The 23,423-nt window shown below is 42.8% G+C and overlaps 1 protein-coding gene across 1 annotated transcript in view; it reads left to right on the top strand.

The window, feature by feature from the left end:
• Positions 1–6,870: 6,870 nt before the first annotated feature.
• Positions 6,871–23,423, top strand: part of LOC110538653 (tumor necrosis factor receptor superfamily member 16-like) — a 47,743-nt gene continuing 31,190 nt past the window's right edge. Inside the window, exons 1-2 of the mRNA XM_021625607.2 lie at positions 6,871–7,631; positions 13,023–13,185. Of these exons, the coding sequence (XP_021481282.2) occupies positions 7,593–7,631; positions 13,023–13,185 (202 nt within the window). The 5' untranslated portion in view covers positions 6,871–7,592. The remainder of the gene's footprint in view (positions 7,632–13,022; positions 13,186–23,423) is intronic.

Raw genomic sequence — 23,423 nt, 5'->3', positions numbered from 1 at the left:
CCTTTGATTTTATACAGAGCTGTCATTTGAAATCACTGTCCATGTCAGTTAGAGGAATTCAGCATAGTACAAAGCATAGTAAACATGACTCAATCTAGCAAAAATACTCACAGGGGAGAGTTATGCATGCACACACATAACTAGAACAAAGGATTGTTCCCTAAAAGAAACAGGGAGAGATTACAGTCATCTGTGATTTTGGACTTGTTGACCGCAGGCCCCAAAACAGAATGGATATCATTAGTCAGCCCATTAACGAGAGGGCTAATTAACACATAACTAATGCACTTAGCATCACATTATGATTGAGGGGGAGCTCACAGTCAGCGTTCCAATTCATCCCAAAGAGAGGGGGCATTTATATAATGGTCCTGATGGGATCATCATTTGTCTGTTAAGGTTCTGTATTATGTCATGTTTCGTGTTTTGTGTGGACCCCAGGAAGAGTAGCTGCTGCTTTCTCAACAGCTAATGGGGATCTTAATAAAATATAAACAATTCTAAATACTGTGCTGATAGTCCCTAACTCCAGTACACTGTACTGATAGACTCTAACTCCAGTACACTGTGCTGATAGGCTCTAACTCCAGTACACTGTGCTGATAGGCCCTAACTCCAGTAGACTGTACTGATAGACTCTAACTCCAGTAGACTGTACTGATAGACTCTAACTCCAGTACACTGTACTGATAGACTCTAACTCCAGTACACTGTGCTGATAGGCTCTAACTCCAGTACACTGTACTGATAGACTCTAACTCCAGTACACTGTGCTGATAGGCTCTAACTCCAGTACACTGTGCTGATAGGCTCTAACTCCAGTACACTGTGCTGATAGGCTCTAACTCCAGTACACTGTGCTGATAGACTCTAACTCCAGTACACTGTGCTGATAGGCTCTAACTCCAGTACACTGTGCTGATATGCTCTAACTCCAGTACACTGTGCTGAAAGGCTCTAACTCCAGTACACTGTGCTGATAGACTCTAACTCTAGTACACTGTGCTGATAGGCTCTATCTTCAGGACACTGTGCTGATAGGCTCTAAATCCACTAGATGTTGGAACGGGGACTTGCTTCCATTCAGCCACAAGACCATTAGTGTGGTCGGTCACTGATGTTGGGTGATTAGGTCTGGCTCACAGTCGGCGTTCCAATTCATCCCAAAGTTGTTAGATGGGGTTGAGGTCAGGGCTCTGCGCAGGCCAGTCAAGATCTTCCACACTGATCTCTTCAAGCCATTTCTGCATGGGGGCATTCAAATCAAATCAAATGTATTTATATAGCCCTTCGTACATCAGCTGATATCTCAAAGTGCTGTACAGAAACCCAGCTTGAAACCTAGAGAGGAACCAGGTTATGAGGGGTGGCCAGTCCTCTTCTGGCTGTACCGGGTGGAGATTATAACAGAACATGGCCAAGATGTTCAAATGTTCAGAAATGACCAGCATGGTCAAATAATAATAATCAAAGTAGTTGTCAATGGTGCAGCAAGTCAGCACCTCAGGAGTAAATGTCAGATGGCTTTTCAGAGCTGATCATTATGAGTATCTCTACCACTCCTGCTGTCTCTAGAGAGTTGAAAACAGCAGGTCTGGGCCAGGTAGCACGTCCGGTGAACAGGTCAGGATTCCATAGCCGCATGCAGAACAGTTGAAACTGGAGCAGCAGCACGGCTAGGTGGACTGGGGAGAGCAAGGAGTCATCATGCCAGGTAGTCCTGAGGCATGGTCCTAGGGCTCAGGTCCTCTGAGAGAAAGAGAAAATTAGAGAGAGCATACTTAAATTCACACAGGACAACGGATAAGACAGGAGAAGTACTCCAGATATAACAAACTGACACTAGCCCCCCGACACATAAACTACTGCAGCATAAATACTGGAGGCTGAGACAGGAGGGGTCAGGAGACACTGTGGCTCCATCCGATGATATCCCCGGACAGGGTCAAACAGGAAGGATATAACCCCACCCACTTTGCCAAAGCACAGCCCCCACACCACTTGAGGGATATCTTCAACCACCAACTTACCATCCTGAGACAAGGCTGAGTATAGCCCACAAAGATCTTCGCCACGGCACAACCCAAGGGGGGGCGCCAACCCAGACAGGAAGATCACGTCAGTGACTCAACCCACTCAAGTGACGCACCCCTCCTAGGGACGACATGAAAGAGCACCAGTAAGCCAGTGACTCAGCCCCTGTAATAGGGTTAGAGGAAGAGAATCCCAGTGGAGAGAGGGGAACCGGCCAGACAGAGACAGCAAGGGCGGTTCGTTGCTCCAGAGCCTTTCCGTTCACTTTCACACTCCTGGGCCAGACTACACTCAATCATATGACCCACTGAAGAGATGAGTCTTAAGTAAAGACTTAAAGGTTGAGACCGAGTCTGCGTCTCTCACATGGGTAGGCAGACCATTCCATAAAAATGGAGCTCTATAGGAGAAAGCCCTTCCTCCAGCTGTTTGCTTAGAAATTCTAGGGACAATTAGGAGGCCTGCGTCTTGTGACCGTAGCGTACGTGTAGGTATGTACGGCAGGACCAAATCAGAAAGATAGGTAGGAGCAAGCCCATGTAATGCTTTGTATGTTAGCAGTAAAACCTTGAAATCAGCCATTGCCTTAACAGGAAGCCAGTGTAGGGAGGCTAGCACTGGAGTAATATGATCAAATTGTTTGGTTCTAGTCAGGATTCTAGCAGCCGTATTTAGCACTAACTGAAGTTTATTTAGTGCTTTATCTGGGTATCTGGAAAGTAGAGCATTGGAGTAGTCTAACCTAGAAGTAACAAAAGCATGGATTCATTTTTCTGCATCATTTTTGGACAGAAAGTTTCTGATTTTTGCAATGTTACGTAGATGGGAAAATCTGTCCTTGAAACAGTCTTGATATGTTCGTCAAAAGAGAGATCAGGGTCCAGAGTAACACAGAGGTCCTTCACAGTTTTATTTGAGACGACTGTACAACCATCAAGATTAATTGTCAGATTCAACAGAAGATGTCTTTGTTTCTTGGGACCTAGAACAAGCATCTCTGTTTTGTCCGAGTTTAAAAGTAGAAAGTTTGCAGCCATCCACTTCCTTATGTCTGAAACACAGGCTTCTAGCGAGGGCAATTTTGGGGCTTCACCATGTTTCATTGAAATGTACAGCTGTGTGTCATCCGCATAGCATTATGTTTTCGAATGACATCCCTAAGAGGTAAAATATATAGTGAAAACAATAGTGGTCCTAAAACGGAACCTTGAGGAACACCACATTGTCAGGCAGAAACAGGATAGGGCCTTCCCCAAACTGTTGCCACAAAGTTGGAAGCACAGAATTGTCTAGAATGCCATCGTATTCTATAGCATTAAGGGGCCTAGCCCGAACCATGATAAACAGCCCCAGACCATTATTCCTCCTCCACCGTATTTTACAGTTGGCACTACGCATTGGGGCAGGTAGCGTTCTCCTAGCATCCGCCAATGCCAGATTCATCTGTCGGACTGAAGCGGGATTTATCACTCCACAGAGCACGTTTCCACGGCTCCAGAGTCCAATGGCGGCAAGCTTACACCACTCCAGCCAACGCTTGGCATAGCGCATGGTGATCTTAGGCTTGTTTGAGGCTGCTGGGACATGGAAACCCACTTCATGAAGCTCCCGACGAACAGTTATTGTGCTAATGTTGCTGCCAGTTGCAGTTTGGAATGTCGTAGTGAGTGTTTCAACTGAGGACAGATGATTTTTAGGAGTTATGCGCTTCAGCGTTCGGGGGTCCTGTTCTGTGAGCTTGTGTGGACTACCACTTCACGGCTGAGCCATTGTTGGTCCTAGATGTTTCCACTTCACAATAACAGCACTTACAGTTGACTGAGGCAGCTCTAGCAGGGCAGAAATTTGACAAACTGACATGTTGGAAAGGTCCCAACCTATGACGGTGCCACGTTGAAAGTCACTAAGCTCTTCAGTACCGGCCATCCTACTGCCACTGTCTTTTTATGGAGATTGCATGGCTGTGTGCTCGATTTTATACATCTGTCAGCAACGGGTGTGGCTGAAATAGGTGAATCCACTAACTTGAAGGGTTGTCCACATCTAGTGTAGTGTATATTATCGAAGGGAGTTCAATGTTCTGACTGCTGCTGGAAAAACACTGAAAGAAGTAAGTAAGTGGATGGATAGGAGGGGTCGTTGATTATTTTTTTCTGCACATTTGGAGGTGCGCTTGGTGTACAGAAAGCTCACAGAGGGAAGGTCCCAGGACAGCCAGTAATCTTTGAGGCTTTCAGCACAACCCTTTCTAGTCTCTTCTTAGTGAGACTGTCCATGTTACCATACCAAACTGTAACAGACTGTATGAGGCAAAGTCATGAGTAAGGTACTTTAAGAAACTTATCATGTTTCATTACTTATTCTAATGAATAGGACATTCAGCGACTTTACCAATTCAAACCTTTAAAATGTTCAGCCTCATCAAATCTTTGTCAAGACTGTATTTTATGAGTGACCTTGCCGAGTGGAATGACATTGGCTTACAGTATGCTGACTAATCACAAGGACAGGAACATGATATGTGGGGAGAGAATAATGTATGACTCATAGACGGCGTTGTCAGCACACCAGCAGCATATACATAACACTACATAAAGAGCTCTCATTCACTGGCTATTTGCTATCTATGGCCAGTTGGATAGATACATTTCAGCAAGATGTTCTATTCACCTCCAAAACCATGTAATCACCATCATATTCATCATCACCTCTTTCAATGGGCTGTTTATCCATTAGCAAGTTGCCATGACAATCATCTTAACAAACCAACCAAGTGTATGACAACAAACTGTGGTAGGCCTGCCACCTACCATAATGGATAATAATATAGTCTGAAGAGTCATATTGTGGCTACATGCATACAAACAAAAAACTACTTGAGTGACATCATCTGGAAAGGTCAGTGACACAGTAGAAGACTTTCTTACTTGTGTATTTCCTATGCAATGTTTTAGATTAAAGCGACTGGTTGGTCTGTGTCCTCTGGATGGGGGACATGGGGGGTGGGAGGAGTGGGGGCTGGTCTTCTGGGAGGATGGAGGATGTGGGATCATTGATGTGTCCAGAGATCAATAAAGGAAAGTATTCAGATCTCAACAGTGAAACCCAACCAGCCTGCCAATACAAGAGGGCTTCAGCCCATAGAGTAGAGCAGACCCCCTCAGCTGTAGGTACAGGAGGGGTGGAGCCAGACAGGGTCAGGGGGACAATAAGGTTATAGTGGAGGTGGGACGTGACGGTAGCAGGTTCAGTGTGCTGCAACCTGATTGGTGGCTTCTGCTGGCCAAATTGTCTGAGCTCAATAGCCATCAACACTGGTTTGCCTTTAAGTGTGAATACCTCAATGAGCAGTAAACACAATTATAGAACTCAGACGTGCATTAGTGGTCTTTTAGTGGCCTTCCCAAATTTAGTGTATCATCAAGGACTGTGGAGCCTGTCCAAAAACTCCACATAATGGACCATGTGATCTGCTTTGATGGACAGGTTCAATACAGAGCATATCCCAGAGGTGTGTGTATGAGCATAATGGCTCAATTGAAAATTCACACACACTCTCACTCTATTCACTTACCATATGGCATTGTGTCATGGTACCATAAGTACAAGTGGTAGGTTAACGGTTGTAAGCCTTGGTATGAAATTCCATGACACGAAATTATGTTATAAAATGGATTGTAAAACATGAGTCAATATGAATTCAGTTGTTTCTTTCTTGAAAGTGCACATCCCTCATTGAACTGTCTTACCTTGATAGCCTGATTATTCACAGTAGTGTTACTTCAGGGATGACCAACTATGCAAGGGAAGTAGTCTCCCTCTTGTGGTGTATCATTATATTGTGTAAGTGTGGTGTGGCTGGTAAAAAGCCTAGCTCTTTGAGCCATGTTACAATTCCCTCCAAGTGGGTTATCCCTATTATCGCGATGCATAGGGTGTCTGCCTTTCACGCCGGAGACCAGGATTCGCTTGCCATTCCCTCTGTTCGCTACGTTGGTGTCAAGTCGGATGGAGGCCGTTGGGTCATCGAAAGGCACAGAGATACTTGTGAAGGGGTTTGAAAGAAAGTCGACGTGCCTACTGATTCGAAAGGGGCAGAATTGCGGTCCTCGCTGTATGAGCCACTTTACAATTCCCACCAACTGGGTTAACCCTATTGGCGCGATGCGTGTTTGCCTTTCACGCCTGGATTTGCTTCCCACTTCTTGTTCTCTACATATACTGTATATATATTATTTTTTGGGTGCGGCTGGTAAATATTGTAGGCTATAGGCCTACTACGTGACCATGTAGAAAGCGCAAGAATCAAGCTGTGCCTAGAATGATGATGTGCTTGACACCAGACCCTGAAGAAGGCACAGTAATGCCAAAACGTTGGTGGTTTACCCAGTACATTACTGGGAGCTTGTATATAGAGTATGCGACTCTCTCTTATTTTTTTATTTCCTTTTTTTTTTTACATAGTTTGCTCGCCATTGGTCAGCACCTCTACCAACTTTTGGGGTGTGCACCAGCTCATGAAATTCAACCATTAATATACAGTTGACGCAATAATACAGACCACATAAATAAGAAATGGTCAATGAAAATGCATGTGAAAAAAGCAGCTACCCAGTAGATTTCAAGTAGATTTCCGGGGATGCTTTCTTTAGCAAACAACATGCAATGCAACGCTTTGGAGAGAGAGCGATAGAGAGAAAGAGAGAGAGAGAGGGCGATAGAGAGAAAGATAGAGCAATAGAGAGAAAGAGAGAGAGCGATAGAGAGAGAGATAGAGAGAGAGAGAGCGAGATATAGATAAAGTGTCAGAAAAGTGGCTCCAGTTTATCCTTGTCTCTTGTCTGTGTAGATCAGGGTCCCCCAACTGGCGGCCAGAGTGACAAATTTGTACTGCAGGTGTTTTTGTGTGTTTTTGTTTGGTTGCATTTTCATTGTTGGACATAAAACAATGTAAATCAGCTCCAAGTTTTAATTTGGAATATCTGTTCCCAAGTATTTCCATGCATAATATAGACACGCATTACCATATACAAATGCAAGCAAGGTTTGGAAGTATTATGTGTTAGTCAAATATTATATCTGTTTGGGCTTAATGCGGTCAATTTGAAGTCTACAAATGATTTGTAACTATGTTCTTGCCCCCCAACCATCCACTCAAGAAAAAATTGACGCACGTCTGAATCTAGTTGATGATACCAGGTGTAGGTCGTGCAAGTCGACTACTGCAGAAGTCACAGGGTAAATCGGGAAGGAGTGGACGTGCCTCTCTTCAGTTCGTGCACGACTCTTGCCTCCGCAGTGCACTGCTGGATAGCGCTCAGTACAGTCAGTCTGCGCCGGGACGTTTCACGCACGCACCAGTGACCTGCCAATGCGACGCATCTCACTCTCAAAAGGTCTCGAACGCTACACGGCAGCGAAGAGCATGGGGAATTCACTGCGGACTCATTGATAAATAATTGCCACTGGAATTAAAATGAACAATTCGTCCTGTATGTTCCTTTGCAGTATCCATTTAGTATAGTATATTTGTTTATGACACTGTAGGAAACCGAAGCATGGCGGGTACCTTATCATTGGTGATGTTGTTTGGAGTGGTGAGTAGTGGCATGATTTATAACTCTGATTTCATAAATATATATTTCATTTGATTGAATAGGTAGCATGGGAGAAACGTGTTCATTGTTTTCATTTTATTACTTTGCGTTATAACACTGTAGTTGTATTAGACTGGGGATCCCTGCACTGTCCCTCGTATTTCCCCATCTAATGCTGGCAAATTAGTCACGATACTAATCTGAGGAGCTGCTGGAGGGAAGGTGTTTATCCCCCCCCCCCCCCCCCCCACACACACACACACACTTCTCAGAACTAAGCATAATAAACCTGAATGTGTGTTTTATAATAACAGTTATAGTTCCCGATGGCTTCATCTGAATCCTTTATAGAACAACCATCCTAGAAGGTTTTCATAGGCAGGTGCCAGAGCCCAAGGTTCCTTTTACAATGTAGGATTTCATAGCAGGTCCATCCATTTAAAACTGTGGTAAGATCACATACTGACTGAAATGAAAGGCTTGCTCAGTCATCGGTAAATATGCATACTCAGTGTTGGGGAAGCTACTCAGAAAATATAGTTTACCAAGCTACCAATTACTTCACACTGGAAGAAGTTAAGCTACATTAAAGCTACCCATAAGACAAATTTAGTTTACTGAACTAAAGTTACTTTGAAAAAGTAGTTCTTAAAAAACGTTTATATGTGCACCTGAAATGCCATAGATAACAAATTGCAATTGAGGTCATATGTTAACAGAATGTGTAATTTAGCCTAAGAAACAAAAAAAACGAATGTTTCAAGTGAGAATTAGGCAGGTCTAATGCTGAAAAAAAGAAAATGATTGCCTACTTCGCTCATATACCCAGTTTAACTTCTTCCAGTGTGAAGTAATTGGTAGCTTGGTAAACTATATTTTCAGAGTAGCTTCCCCAACACTGAGTATGCATACATGAAACAGATCTGTGCCATTTACTGATGACTGATCAAACCCTTAACATTTCAGTCCATACGTGATCTAATAACAGTTTTTATGCATGAATCTGTTATGAAATCCTAAAATACCCATATGTTCTCTTTTTATGGAAGTAGGCTTCTGTTGAAGTGGAGGTAGTGACTTATCTGAAGTTCAGAAAGTTTTTAACAATTCATGACATGAGTGTGAACTTTCGATAGTTGGGTGATGATAATGGTGATGGGGATGATTACAAACTATTTGCTATTATTTGGTGAGTGGCTGTCATAGGCTAATCCTCCTGATATTTCAAGACCTGCTGGTCTAATAAGGCTTGTTCACTCACTCACCATGTGAACGGCCCTCTACATTACTCAGGAGAAGTCTGTTTTCACATCTTCTTTATAACATTGTGTTAGTATAGAGCATGTTTGTAGAATTAGATTCAGAAATAGTCTCTAATTTACTATGAAATCGGGGAGAGTGCAAAGCAGGCATCTCAAGGCTGGGGATGTGACCTGGTGTGTGTATGTGTGTGTGTGTGTGTGAGGGCATTACCTTATTCTACACGCTTGAGTTAAAGACTTAAAGCCAATTTATGCTTGATCCGACAATGTGGTCGGAGGCTCCGTATGGATGGTGTGATGCTATTGCGTAGTCTACGGAGGGAAGTCGCTGTGCGCGGCTCTAATTTTGTGACAATGCGGAGGGCTCCGTATAGCTCCTCATTGACATGATAGGTACAGTTGATGTCGGAAGTTTACATACACCTTAGCCATATACATAAACTCAGTTTTTCACAATTCCTGACATTTAAAATTCCCTGTCTTAGGTCAGTTAGGATCAACACTTTATTTTAAGAACTTTAAATATCAGAATAATAGTAGAGAGAATGATTTATTTCAGCTTTTATTTCTTTCATCACAATCCCAGTGGGTCAGATGTTTACATACATTCAATTAGTATTTGGTAGCATTGCCTTTAAATTGTTTAACTTGGTTCAAACGTTTTGGGTAGTCTTCCACAAGCTTCCCATAATAAGTTGGGTGAATTTTGGCCCATTCCTCCGGACAGAGCTGGTGTAACTGAATCAGGTTTGTAGGCCTCCTTGCTCACACACACTTTTTCAGTTCTGCCCACAAATGTTCTATAGGATTGAGGTCAGGGCTTTGTGATGGCCACTCCAATACCTTGACTTTGCTGTCCTTAAGCCATTTTGCCACAACTTTGGAACTATGCTTGGGGTCATTGTCCATTTGGAAGACCCATTTGCGTCCAAGCTTTAACTTCATGACTGATGTCTTGAGATGTTGCTTCAATATATCCACATCATTTTCCTCCCTCGTGATGCCATCTATTTTGTGAAGTGCACCAGTCCCTCCTGCAGCAAAGCACCCCCACAACATGATGCTGCCACCCCCTTAATTCACGGTTGGGATGGTGTTCTTCAGCTTGCAAGCCTCACCCTTTTTCCTCCAAACATAACAATGGTTATTATGGCCAAACAGTTCTATTTTTGTTTCATCAGACCAGAGGACATTTCTCCAAAAAGTACGATCTTTGTCCCCATGTGCAGTTGCAAACCGTAGTCTGGCTTTTATATGGCGGTTTTGGAGCAGTGGCTTCTTCCTTGCTGAGCTGCCTTTCAGGTTATTTCAATATAGGACTCGTTTTACTGTGGATATAGATACATTTGTACCTGTTTCCTCCAGCATCTTCACAAGGTCCTTTGATGTTGTTCTGGAATTGATTTGCACTTTTCGCACCAAAGTACATTCATCTCTAGGAGACAGAACGCGTCTCATTCCTGAGTGGTATGACAGCTGCGTGGTCCTATGGTGTTTATACTTGCCTACTATTGTTTGTACAGATGAACATGGTACCTTCAGGCGTTTGGAAATTGCTCCCAAGGATGAACCAGACTTGTGGAGGTCTACAATAGTTTTTCTGAGGTCTTAGCTGATTTCTCTTGATTTTCCCATGATGTCAAGCAAAGAAGCACTGAGTTTGAAGGTAAGCCTTGAAATACATAGACAGGTACACCTCCAGTTGACTCAAATGATGTCAATAAGCCTATCAGAAGCTTCTAAAGCCATGACATCATTTTAGCAATTTTCCAAGCTGTTTAAAGGTACAGTCAACTTAGTGTATGTAAACTTCTGACCCACTGGAATATTGATACAGTGAATTATAAGTGAAATAATCTGTATGTAAACAATTGTTGTAAAAATTAAGTGTGTCATGCACAAAGTAGACGTCCTAACCAACTTGACAAAACTATAGTTTGTTAACAAGAAATTTGTGGAGTGGTTGAAAACGAGTTTTAATGACTCCAACATGAGTGCATGTAAACTTCCGATTTCAACTGTAGTTCAGGAGGTCCTGTATAAACACAAATCCACTTCCTTGACAACTTCCTTTACAACAGTTCTGCGCTGCTCCTCTAAGCTCAAGAAGTATGAATACCCTGACTTCTGCAGAGGCCATATCACCCTAAATGCTGCACGGCCAATGCAGACGTCAGATTGACCATGCAGCACCATTTCAGTCACTCAGATCATGTTGAGAGTAGCAGGCTCCTTATCAGAGGGGAAGCTGGTAAATTGCCAGTTTATTTCACTGACAAGATGCACACAGATACAGATAAACTTGGGGGTTTGGGCGGCATTCCAAGTTCACATTCACCGACCTGGTGATTATATTGTAAGACCATATTCAAATAAAAACAGAGGTTTAGAGCCAAGGTTTGCATAAATTAGTAAGGATAAGAAAATATGCTTATGTGTGGTTTAACAATGCTTTGGGCAATTCTCCAACAGAGGGAGACATGCCAAGAGTGGGGGGATTCTGAAATTGCACTTTAGTCCTCCCCAGTTTTATCATTGGATTGTGGTACAAAATGAGGCAATGGTGTGCTTTAGGACCACGCAGATGCCTCCAAGCAGTCGGGTAGACTGTTTAGAGTGTTTATCCGACTGGATAAAAATGTAATAAAATAGTTATGTCCCCCCACTTCTAAAACCAAAGTTGCGCCCTTGAGAGGGTTTGAGATTATGTGGGGGATATCACTGGGGGGGCACGCACACACAGACAGACACGCACGCACACACAGAGCAGATAGAGAGAGGGAGAAATGTACAGAGCGGATTAGTCGATCGACGGAGAGTGAGAGAGAGAGCTGTGCTCTCAGTGCATCTGTTTCTGAATGAAAGCAGGGGCTGAGGGAGGGGGAGAGAGGGAGACAGTTAAAGAGAGAGAGAAGGCATCTCAGTGAGAGTGAGACCAGCAGTGTTTCTTAGTAAAATGTGAGGCATTAAACATTAAAGTGTTTCAGTCTAATGGTTTTGATGATTATGACTTCAGAATGTGCTTCACATGATTGTTTCCTTATTTAAATGTATTGTATGTATGAAAACATGCTTTAGTCTTGTGCCTGTGAAGCTGTTTGGCATTTATATCAGAGTGAGAGAGAGGAAGTGACAGAGAAGAGTGGAGAGAGGCAGTGAGAAAAAGACTGGAAATAAAGAGACAGAGAGAAGATTGTGTGTAGCAGGAAGCAGCATGTGTGTATGCCTTTGCGTGCGTGTGTGAATTTATAGTTTTAAGTTGCGCAATATGTGGACTTGTTATGCAAATTCCAGAGAGGAATCTGTCTTTTACCACACCTAGCAATTAGAGAGAAAAACAAGGACGTTAACTCTCCCAGGCCCTCCATCAACAGTACTGAGTCTGACCAATAGCCCCGTAGACAGCTCCGTTTGTCTTGGCCTTAAAGAAAAAGTTAAGCTCCTCAAATGCTTTACTTCCCCAAGCTGTCCCGCCTGGACTTGCAGTATGCTCCAGCCAGCAGCATTCAACTAACATTTGCACTACAAGCGAATAAATAAGGAGGAGAGTAACCCCTATGGTGAAGAAAACACAAATCAAGTATTAGAAAAACAAAGGTAGATCTTCTCCTTATAAATGAATGGGTTCAGGAGTCTTTGTAAACACCCTGCAGATTGACAACTTCAGTGCGAAGGGCAGTGGGCTGGACATGGATGATCGGAACAGGAATTCTGGGGGGGAAGTGTGTGTGTGTGCACGAGTGTGTGCATGCATGTGTGTCTGTGTGTGTGTGTGTATGGGGAGGATATATTGAAGTGCTAACATGCAATATGAGGTTGTGCATTAGGCACATATGCTTATAGGTGTTACTTGGACCAGTCATGGGTGAGCACCTTGAGGCTTGCCTTTATGTGCCTTTAAAGGCTCTCTGAGGGTGGGACAATGTACTGCTCTGTAGAAGAATTTGTCTCTGATTTAGATGTAGACAAAATTATTTATTGCGAATCATGATACGAGGTTAGATTAGGAACATGATTGTAATACGCACCTGGCTGTCATTTTTGCCTTCAAAACATTCCCCTCTATGAGCCAGTATTATGGGTGACCTCTGCTTTAACACCCTTCTGTCTGTTCCTCTGTCTGTGCCAGGTTGGGGTATTGGTGGCTTCTAAGATGGAGCGGGCGGTGCAGGTGCCCTGTGACTCAGGCCAGTACACCAATGGTGGAGAGTGCTGCGAGGTGTGCCCACCTGGAGAGGGGGTGGTGAGGAGGTGTGGTGCCAACCAGACCGTCTGCGCCCAGTGCCTAGACAGTGAGTTCATCCTTCAAATGTACAAGTACACATCTATACAGGCATACTGTATTATGCACATGCACACAGGCACGAACACAGCTATTTTCAGGTGCACAACTAGAGGTTTTCTTCGGGATCAAAAAGGGGCTTAGGTGGTGGGCATGGCAGGGGGCGCGGTTGGCCCGTCGGCACGTCATAATTTTAGAAGCCCCCATCTTGGCGGGGTAAAGAATGGCTAATGTTGTGTTCTTTTGCTCAAACATAATAACAAAATCTATAATGGCAAATTCATTGTTTTTAGAATTTTCAATTCTCCCTGACTGTCTAGTTTTTATTTTGGGGATTGTTAGTTCTCAATGTTTATGTTATCAAGAAATATATAGGTCCATTATCTTTTTTACACACTTTATGTCTGGTTTTAGTCGTTTAAGTACACACTGAAAGTGTTTTTATATCCCGAAAATGTATTTAAAAAAGTATATATACAGTATATTACAACTTTTTTTACACTGTTTGGACTTAGCCACCTCAATGATTTCAATGGCAGAAAAATCCCTGAACTATACATTTCACCTTATATGCACTCATTTACACCATCAACGGGAATTTACACATTAATACCCCACCGTCTAAAACCATCCAATCAAAACAGAAAAAAGCCTGAACAAAAATGTTACTGTCCAATATGAACATAACTAAAAAAATAATTCTGTCCCTGCTTTAATAACAGTGTTATTTAGAAACAGGTTTGATGGCTGTAAGTGGGGCCAAATGTGTTCACTTACAACTCAGGCTGAAACCCATTAGCACTGATTCAGAGGGAGGATAAAACGGGACGGGAGAGGTGCCAATGTTGTGCTACAACGTCCTACAGAGAGGAAGAGTCTTTATGCAAACATACATATGCACTTCATCTTAGGGTTTGTTTCACCATTTTCCCTCTCTTTCTCTTTCACTCTCTTTCTGTTGTTGTCCTTTACAGTAGTTAAGATGCATGGTAGAAGTTAAAGTGTAGTTCTCACAGGTCACTGCGTAGCATAGAAATAGAATCCAGAGAGAGAGAGAGAGTCAGCTGGATTCTATAAGTCAAAATGTTGTTCTCAAAGGTCACTGCATGGTTGTGGTGGATGAGCAGATTGTCAGAGTGCATGGTGACTCATGACTGGTGTCAGGTCTGCTCTATTGACTGAGTCGTACAAATAGGATCTTCTTTCACAACTGTGACAATTCACAGACAAAGTATTCTTCAGTTGAGGTCCTTTACAAATCCCAGGAATGCCAGTGTCTTCCAACACTATTTGAGCAGGACACAGAACAGACGAGGTCTAAAATTAGATCAATTAAGTAATTTAGTCAGAAGATGGCCTGTGTTGCTGCTTGATATAGTATTACCATAACAAGCTCCTACAGACACAACACTGACCTGGGATGCCTGTGAACTGCTGCCCAACAATGTGTAAAGACATGGTATGCACATATTATTTAATGTAACCTCCAAACATTCCTGGAGCTTGGCAGTTTAAGATCAAAGTCTCATCCACAGCAGCTGGTCAGTTGGGGAACAGCCAACCAGACAGTGTACATGGAGAGGTAAAAGAACAACGGGAAGGGAGGGGAAATGGAAATGGAAGAGGAGGGATGAGGAATGGAGACTAATTAATCATTATTATCAGCAAATTACACAAAGTGATGGATTACAGCAGGAAACTGGAGCCGCTTGGCTTCTCTGCAAAAGCAGCAGAGACATCCTAATATGGACTTGTATTCTAAGGTTTTACTGAACCCTGCCCTAGGAGTCCTTAATTTATAAATTAAAATGTATAAATGCTGTCACTTCTTTTCATGGGAAATAATAAACCACTACTGAGCACTCCACTCTCATTCCCTACCAGTCTTTATGTGACTCATCGGCTGTAACGGGGACAAAAACTGGTCTGAGGGAGCATCAGGCACCAAAGAGCAGGGTCTGCTCATTCATCTTGCATGATGTTATATGATTGCATCTTTACACATTTAAACAGACTAATTATACCAGTGCGCCACGCCCATTTCATATCCTACACAGGGATGCAGAAAACAATGTTGTCAGTGTTGTCCCATCGCTGCCACTCCTGTACGGACTCAGGGGAGATGAAGGTCGAGAGCCATGCGTCCTCCGGAACACGACGCCACCAAGTCGCACTGCTTCTTGACACACTGCTCGCTTAACCCGGAAGTCAGCCGCACCTCATGGGTCTCCCGGTCGCGGCCAGCTGCTACACAGCCCGGGATCGAATCCGGATCTGTAGTGACACCTCTAGTACTGAGATGCAGTGCCTTAGACCGCTGCACTCGGGAAGCCCTAGAAAATTATTATCGTGAGCCATGATACAGACATGGTATCAATAATGTGGTAAACCTTCCACAATTTAGCAAAATTGCATTCGTTTGTGACCATTTGAGTCAATTTACAATTGTTCTCTTCCTGTCCATTTTTGTTAGTCCAAATAAAATCTTATTGTGCTTGATGCATCCCTAAAACACTAACAAAAATAGGGCCTGAGAGTGTTATAAATGGATGTCAGTGGCTGAAAACACAGACCCTTACCTGCATAACAAAAGCTATATACGTAGATAGAAGCTGTATTTCTAAAAGCGCAGGTATTAATATTTTAAAAGGTGAAAAAACATTCAGAGCATCCATTTCCTGTTTCATGGTAAATATGGGTGCATCTTTATTTACCTCTTCTTCCTCTCTGGATACTCTACTTCCTGTCCCGCTAACACCTCCCCTCCTCATTGCCCTATCCTTTCAGGTCTAGACGCCTGCCAACGTCAGCACCGCTAAAATATTTATCAGTCCTTTCCACTTTCTCTCTCTCTGCCTGTCATGGGACACAGCACATCCAGAGCTGCTTCTCAGTGAAGCATCACAAAGGGGGCTGAAACTGACTGGGGATCAGTGGGGATGGATAGAGAAAAGGCCAGTCAATGAAGCGTTTAGAAAGTCCTCTGACTGAATGGGGTTCAGTTGGGGATTTGGAGAGAGAGAGAGAGGGACAGAGAGAGAGACAGAGAAGGACATAGAGAGAGGAGAACCACAGCTTCCTTAGTCAATGGAGTGTGTAAAAGAGGACTGACTGATTGTGGATCAGTGGGTAATGGGGGAATGAGTAGAAATTAGTTTGAGAGTCCTCTGTGGCTCCTACAGCGGAAACTACTGCATTACTCCACTGACCCCAGAACAACACTAGGTGAGCTAATGAGGGATAACACATAACTGTCACCAGATATGACTTCTCTTTTTAACATCCTAATAATAGCATTATAGGAATGTTAATAATACCCTAAACAGATGTTGTAAACCTTGGGGTCGAGCCAAGCAGAAGCGTGGCGATAATTACACACTGTTAAATAAATGTTTCAAGTTTTAAAAGACAAATAGAAACCGGCATGCAGGTTTCAGAACGTTTAACGTATAGCCCTACAGAGAAACAAGAGCCAGTGAAAGGTCAGTATGTTATGTTAGCATAGCAGAAAGAGAGAAAAGAGTTAAGGAAGGAAAGCTGTCTGACATTAGTGGGGAAATGGCCATTGGCCACAGTCCCCTAGAATAACACAGCAGGATAGTGCTGACAATGGAGAAGATGAAAGAAGATGGACACAGGAGAAACTTAAGGATGTCCAGAGCTGCATTATTAATGATGCTAATCTAATGGGGTCGAAACACTTTGATGTGAGAGGAGGAGCCTTCTCAGGCTGAATTGGCACATTTACACTATATCCATCAGCCTTCAATCACTAACTGCTGAAGGGATCATACTGCTAGATATCTAGAGGAGGGCAGTCAGGTTGACAGGAACCATGAGGATCATACTGCTAGATATCTAGAGGAGGGTGGTCAGGTTGAGAGGAACCATGAGGATCATACTGGTAGATATCTAGAGGAGGGCAGTCAGGTTGACAGGAACCATGAAGATCATACTGCTAGATATCTAGAGGAGGGTGGTCAGGTTGAGAGGAACCATGAGGATCATACTGCTAGATATCTAGAGGAGGGTGGTCAGTTTGAGAGGAACCATGAGGATCATACTGCTAGATATCTAGAGGAGGGTGGTCAGGTTGACAGGAACCATGAGGATCATACTGCTAGATATCTAGAGGAGGGTGGTCAGGTTGACAGGGACCATGAGGATCATGCATGCTCTGCATGGTCTCAGGCATGGTAACTCTCTCTCTCTCTCTCTCTCTCTCTTCTCTCTCTCTCTCTCTGTCTCTCTCTTCTCTCTCTCTCTCTCTCTCTCTCTCACACACATGTGCATGGTTCTGGAGCATACAGTCACATTTAGACATGTTTATATACAATGACTGCATAGGGGTTTATGCATGCAAGCTAAAATTAGGTAGAGGCCTGTTGCACTGCGGGATAATTGGGGAGGTTGAGGAAAGGTTGAACCGTCAAGCCTGACTGAAAAGAAAACTAAGGCTCTGAGTCCTACTTCAAATCATTATTTACCCTAAGGTCAGTTATTTATCCACCAGATCGAAGGCCCCACTCACTCAGTCAATGTCAGAGCTGTTCTGCTACCTCTAGCCAGAGCCATATAAAGAGACCAGACCACCATCTGAACCACTCACTGCCAAATGCCTGCTGAGAGAAATGTAAGAGAACAATAACACTGGACCAGGGCTACCACCTGTCAGTGAAGGGAGCTCAACCTCAGGTCTCTCCATTGCCCTGTCACATGTTCCCTGATTCTTATGAATCATATTAATTTATATTTACTATTTGATGGTCTGTAACATATTGTCATGTTTGGATCATCCAATTTTGGACCATCATCAATGTTTTTCACTGTGTTACCTCAAATGGTTGGTGTAGGAAACTCCTGTTTCCAACATCCTGTTCTCACGGTATGAGCCTGTTTTATCCAATCCTGTTGTCACAGTATGAGCATGTTTTATCCAATCCTGTTCTCACAGTATGAGCCTGTTTTATCCAATCCTGTTCTCACAGTATGAGCCTGTTTTATCCAATCATGTTCTCACAGTATGAGCCTGTTTTATCCAATCCTGTTCTCACAGTATGAGCCTGTTTTATCCAATCCTGTTCTGTTTATCCTCCACTAATGTTTCAATGCCGTTACCACTCACATTCTCTGTTTCCAGTGTGTTTAAAGTAAGAGAGATGACACCCTGTGTCTGTGCTGCTGTTTACAAGGTGTTAGAGATATTAGGCTCAGCCTGTGCTTGTGTTTACATGCTGGAGGAGCTTACAAGGCAAGGCAAGTGCTGGGACATTTCTGCAGGGCTTTTCACACCAGCAATACGCTCTCTCTCTCTTACTGAACACAACAACTGCCATCCAACACTTCTCACTGCTGACACAGACACGTGCAAACACAGACACGTGCACACACAGACACACGCACACACACACACACACACACACACACACACACACACACACACACACACACACACACACACACACACACACACACACACACACACACACACACACACACACACACACACACAAAAACATGCATCACTTGCTGTTTCTAATAGCAAGGGAAGCCTCTTAAGCTCTACATTGAATAGATTGCAGAAGATGCCTCCTCTCTCCTGTTCCCCATTTAGAAGAGCATCACACAGGAGTACAGAGGGATTTGGGGAACCCTATAACCGGTGGGGAACCCGGTGTTCTATTATTCAAACCAGCCTGCCCCTCCTCTCCACCGTCTCCTCTTCTCTTATCCTCTCCTCCTCTCCACCATCTCCTCCTCTCCTCTCTTATCCTCTCCTCCTACTCTCCACCGTCTCCTCTTCTCTTATCCTCTCCACCATCTCCTCCTCTCCTCTCTTATCCTCTCCTCCTCCTCTCCACCGTCTCCTCCTCTCCTCTCTTATCTTCTCCTCCTCCTCTCCACCGTCTCCTCCTCTCCTCTCCTCCTCCTCTCCACCATCTCCTCCTCTCCTCTCTTATCCTCTCCTCCTCCTCTCCACCATCTCCTCCTCTCCTCTCTTATCCTCTCCTCCTCCTCTCCACCGTCTCCTCCTCTCCTCTCCTCTCCTCTCCTCTCCTCTCCTCCTCTCCACCCTCTCCTCCTCTCCTCTCTTATCCTCTCCTCCTCTCCACCATCTCCTCCTCTCCTCTCTTATCCTCTCCTCCTCCTCTCCACCGTCTCCTCCTCTCCTCTCTTATCCTCTCCTCTCCTCCTCTCCACCCTCTCCTCATCTCTTCCCTCATCCTCCCTCTCCTCCTCTCCCCTCCTCTCCCGCCAAACGTCACTCTCAACTCCTACAGCCACGAAAATAACAGACTCTATGAATAATTCAGCAGGGTTCCAATTATATCTGAAAAAATTCTATAAGAACATGCAATATTAATGGATGACTTTGTACCGCTAAGAACTCTCAGCATGAGAATAACCCAGTTTGGGGTCAACACCTTCATGGCTCAACTTCTAGCACCAACATTCCTGAAGAGCACATTCTACTAATGGAACTTCATAAACACAACTACAACTGGCTCAGCAAATAGTCATCAGGGGCCTCCTTTATAAACATTGCGTAGCTACAAAATATACCACAAAACATGCGTGCGCCAGTTTGGACGCAAAAGTAGTAATTTATAAAAAGTGAACTTGGCTTGAGAATGTGCTTTCCTCCACGCACATTTTCTGTTAGTTGTAGTATTGTATTGGAAGCAGGCAAGTAAGTATGTTGTGCAAATGGGGGATATGAAGACACGCTTATTCATAAAAACATAATAACAAGATGCAACCATTTGCTGTCAGTGAGAAGAACGAAACTCAATGTGTTTTACATTGTTGACAAGTCCCCAACAATTGGCCACTGTTGTCTCTGTCAGAAAGTGTCACAGTCCTTTACAGCCAGATACTGCATAAATTACTGTCCTTTACAGCCAGGTACAGCATAAATTATTGTCCTTTACAGCCAGATACAGCATAAATTATTGTCCTTTACAGCCAGATACAGCATAAATTACTGCCCTTTACAGCCAGATACAGCATAAATTACTGTCCTTTACAGCCAGATACAGCATAAATTACTGCCCTTTACAGCCAGATACAGCATAAATTATTGTCCTTTACAGCAGGATACAGCATAAATTACTGTCCTTTACAGCCAGATACAGCATACATTATTGTCCTTTACAGCCAGGTACAGCATAAATTATTGTCCTTTACAGCCAGATACAGCATAAATTATTGTCCTTTACAGCCAGATACAGCATAAATTACTGTCCTTTTACAGCCAGACACAGCATAAATTACTGCCCTTTACAGCCAGATACAGCATAAATTATTGTCCTTTACAGCCAGATACAGCATAAATTACTGCCCTTTACAGCCAGATACAGCATAAATTATTGTCCTTTACAGCAGGATACAGCATAAATTACTGCCCTTTACAGCCAGATGCAGCATAAATTACTGTCCTTTACAGCCAGATACAGCATAAATTATTGTCCTTTACAGCCAGATACAGCATAAATTATTGTCCTTTACAGCCAGATACAGCATAAATTACTGCCCTTTACAGCCAGATACAGCATAAATGATTGTCCTTTACAGCCAGATACAGCATAAATTACTGTCCTTTCACAGCCAGATACAGCATAAATTACTGCCCTTTACAGCTAGATACAGCATAAATTATTGCCCTTTACAGCCAGATACAGCATAAATGATTGTCCTTTACAGCCAGATACAGCATAAATTACTGTCCTTTACAGCCAGATGCAGCATAAATTATTGCCCTTTACAGCCAGATACAGCATAAATGATTGTCCTTTACAGCCAGATACAGCATAAATTATTGTCCTTTACAGCCAGATACAGCATAAATTACTGTCCTTTACAGCCAGATACAGCATAAAATATTGTCCTTTACAGCCAGATACAGCATACATTATTGTCCTTTACAGCCAGATACAGCATAAATGACTGTCCTTTACAGCCAGATACAGCATAAATGATTGTCCTTTACAGCCAGATACAGCATAAATTACTGTCCTTTACAGCCAGATACAGCATACATTATTGTCCTTTACAGCCAGATACAGCATAAATTATTGTCCTTTACAGCCAGATGCAGCATAAATTATTGCCCTTTACAGCCAGATACAGCATAAATGATTGTCCTTTACAGCCAGATACAGCATAAATTATTGTCCTTTACAGCCAGATACAGCATAAATTACTGTCCTTTACAGCCAGATACAGCATAAAATATTGTCCTTTACAGCCAGATACAGCATACATTATTGTCCTTTACAGCCAGATACAGCATAAATTACTGTCCTTTACAGCCAGATACAGCATAAATGATTGTCCTTTACAGCCAGATACAGCATAAATTACTGCCCTTTACAGCCAGATACAGCATACATTATTGTCCTTTACAGCCAGATACAGCATAAATTACTGTCCTTTACAGCCAGATACAGCATAAATTATTGCCCTTTACAGCCAGATACAGCATAAATTACTGTCCTTTACAGCCAGATACAGCATAAATTACTGTCCTTTACAGCCAGATACAGCATAAATTATTGCCCTTTACAGCCAGATACAGCATAAATTATTGTCCTTTACAGCCAGATGCAGCATAAATTATTGCCCTTTACAGCCAGATACAGCATAAATTATTGTCCTTTACAGCCAGATACAGCATACATTATTGTCCTTTACAGCCAGATACAGCATAAATGATTGTCCTTTACAGCCAGATACAGCATACATTATTGTCCTTTACAGCCAGATACAGCATAAATTATTGTCCTTTACAGCCAGATACAGCATAAATTATTGTCCTTTACAGCCAGATACAGCATAAATTACTGTCCTTTACAGCCAGATACAGCATAAATGATTGTCCTTTACAGCCAGATACAGCATACATTATTGTCCTTTACAGCCAGATACAGCATAAATTACTGTCCTTTACAGCCAGATACAGCATAAATTATTGTCCTTTACAGCCAGATACAGCATACATTATTGTCCTTTACAGCCAGATACAGCATAAATTATTGTCCTTTACAGACAGATACAGCATAAATTACTGTCCTTTACAGCCAGATACAGCATAAATGATTGTCCTTTACAGCCAGATACAGCATAAAATATTGTCCTTTACAGCCAGATACAGCATAAATTATTGTCCTTTACAGCCAGATTCAGCATAAATTACTGTCCTTTTACAGCCAGACACAGCATAAATTACTGCCCTTTACAGCCAGATACAGCATAAATTATTGTCCTTTACAGCCAGATACAGCATAAATGATTGTCCTTTACAGCCAGATACAGAATAAATTACTGTCCTTTACAGCCAGATACAGCATAAATTACTGTCCTTTCACAGCCAGATACAGCATAAATTACTGTCCTTTACAGCCAGATACAGCATAAATTACTGTCCTTTCACAGCCAGATACAGCATAAATTACTGTCCTTTACAGCCAGATACAGCATAAATTACTGTCCTTTCACAGCCAGATACAGCATAAATTACTGTCCTTTACAGCCAGATACAGAATAAATTACTGTCCTTTACAGCCAGATACAGCATAAATTACTGTCCTTTCACAGCCAGATACAGCATAAATTACTGTCCTGTACAGCCAGATACAGCATAAATTATTGTCCTTTACAGCCAGATACAGCATACATTTTTGTCCTTTACAGCCAGATACAGCATAAATTACTGTCCTTTACAGCCAGATACAGCATAAATTACTGTCCTTTACAGCCAGATACAGCATAAATTATTGCCCTTTACAGCCAGATACAGCATAAATTACTGTCGTTTACAGCCAGATGCAGCATAAATTACTGTCCTTTACAGCCAGATACAGCATAAATGATTGTCCTTTACAGCCAGATACAGCATACATTATTGTCCTTTACAGCCAGATACAGCATAAATTATTGTCCTTTACAGCAGGATACAGCATAAATTACTGCCCTTTACAGCCAGATACAGCATACATTATTGTCCTTTACAGCCAGATACAGCATAAATTATTGTCCTTTACAGCCAGATACAGCATAAATTACTGTCCTTTACAGCCATATACAGCATACATTATTTTCCTTTACAGCCAGATACAGCATACATTATTGTCCTTTACAGCCAGATACAGCATAAATTATTGTCCTTTACAGCCAGATACAGCATAAATTACTGTCCTTTACAGCCAGATACAGCATACATTATTGTCCTTTACAGCCAGATACAGC

This window comes from Oncorhynchus mykiss, chromosome 12 (assembly GCF_013265735.2).
Source record: "Oncorhynchus mykiss isolate Arlee chromosome 12, USDA_OmykA_1.1, whole genome shotgun sequence".
NCBI classification, from domain to species: Eukaryota; Metazoa; Chordata; class Actinopteri; order Salmoniformes; family Salmonidae; genus Oncorhynchus; species Oncorhynchus mykiss.
Note: the sequence above shows the minus strand (reverse complement) of the source record. Positions and strands in the feature narration are given on the sequence as shown.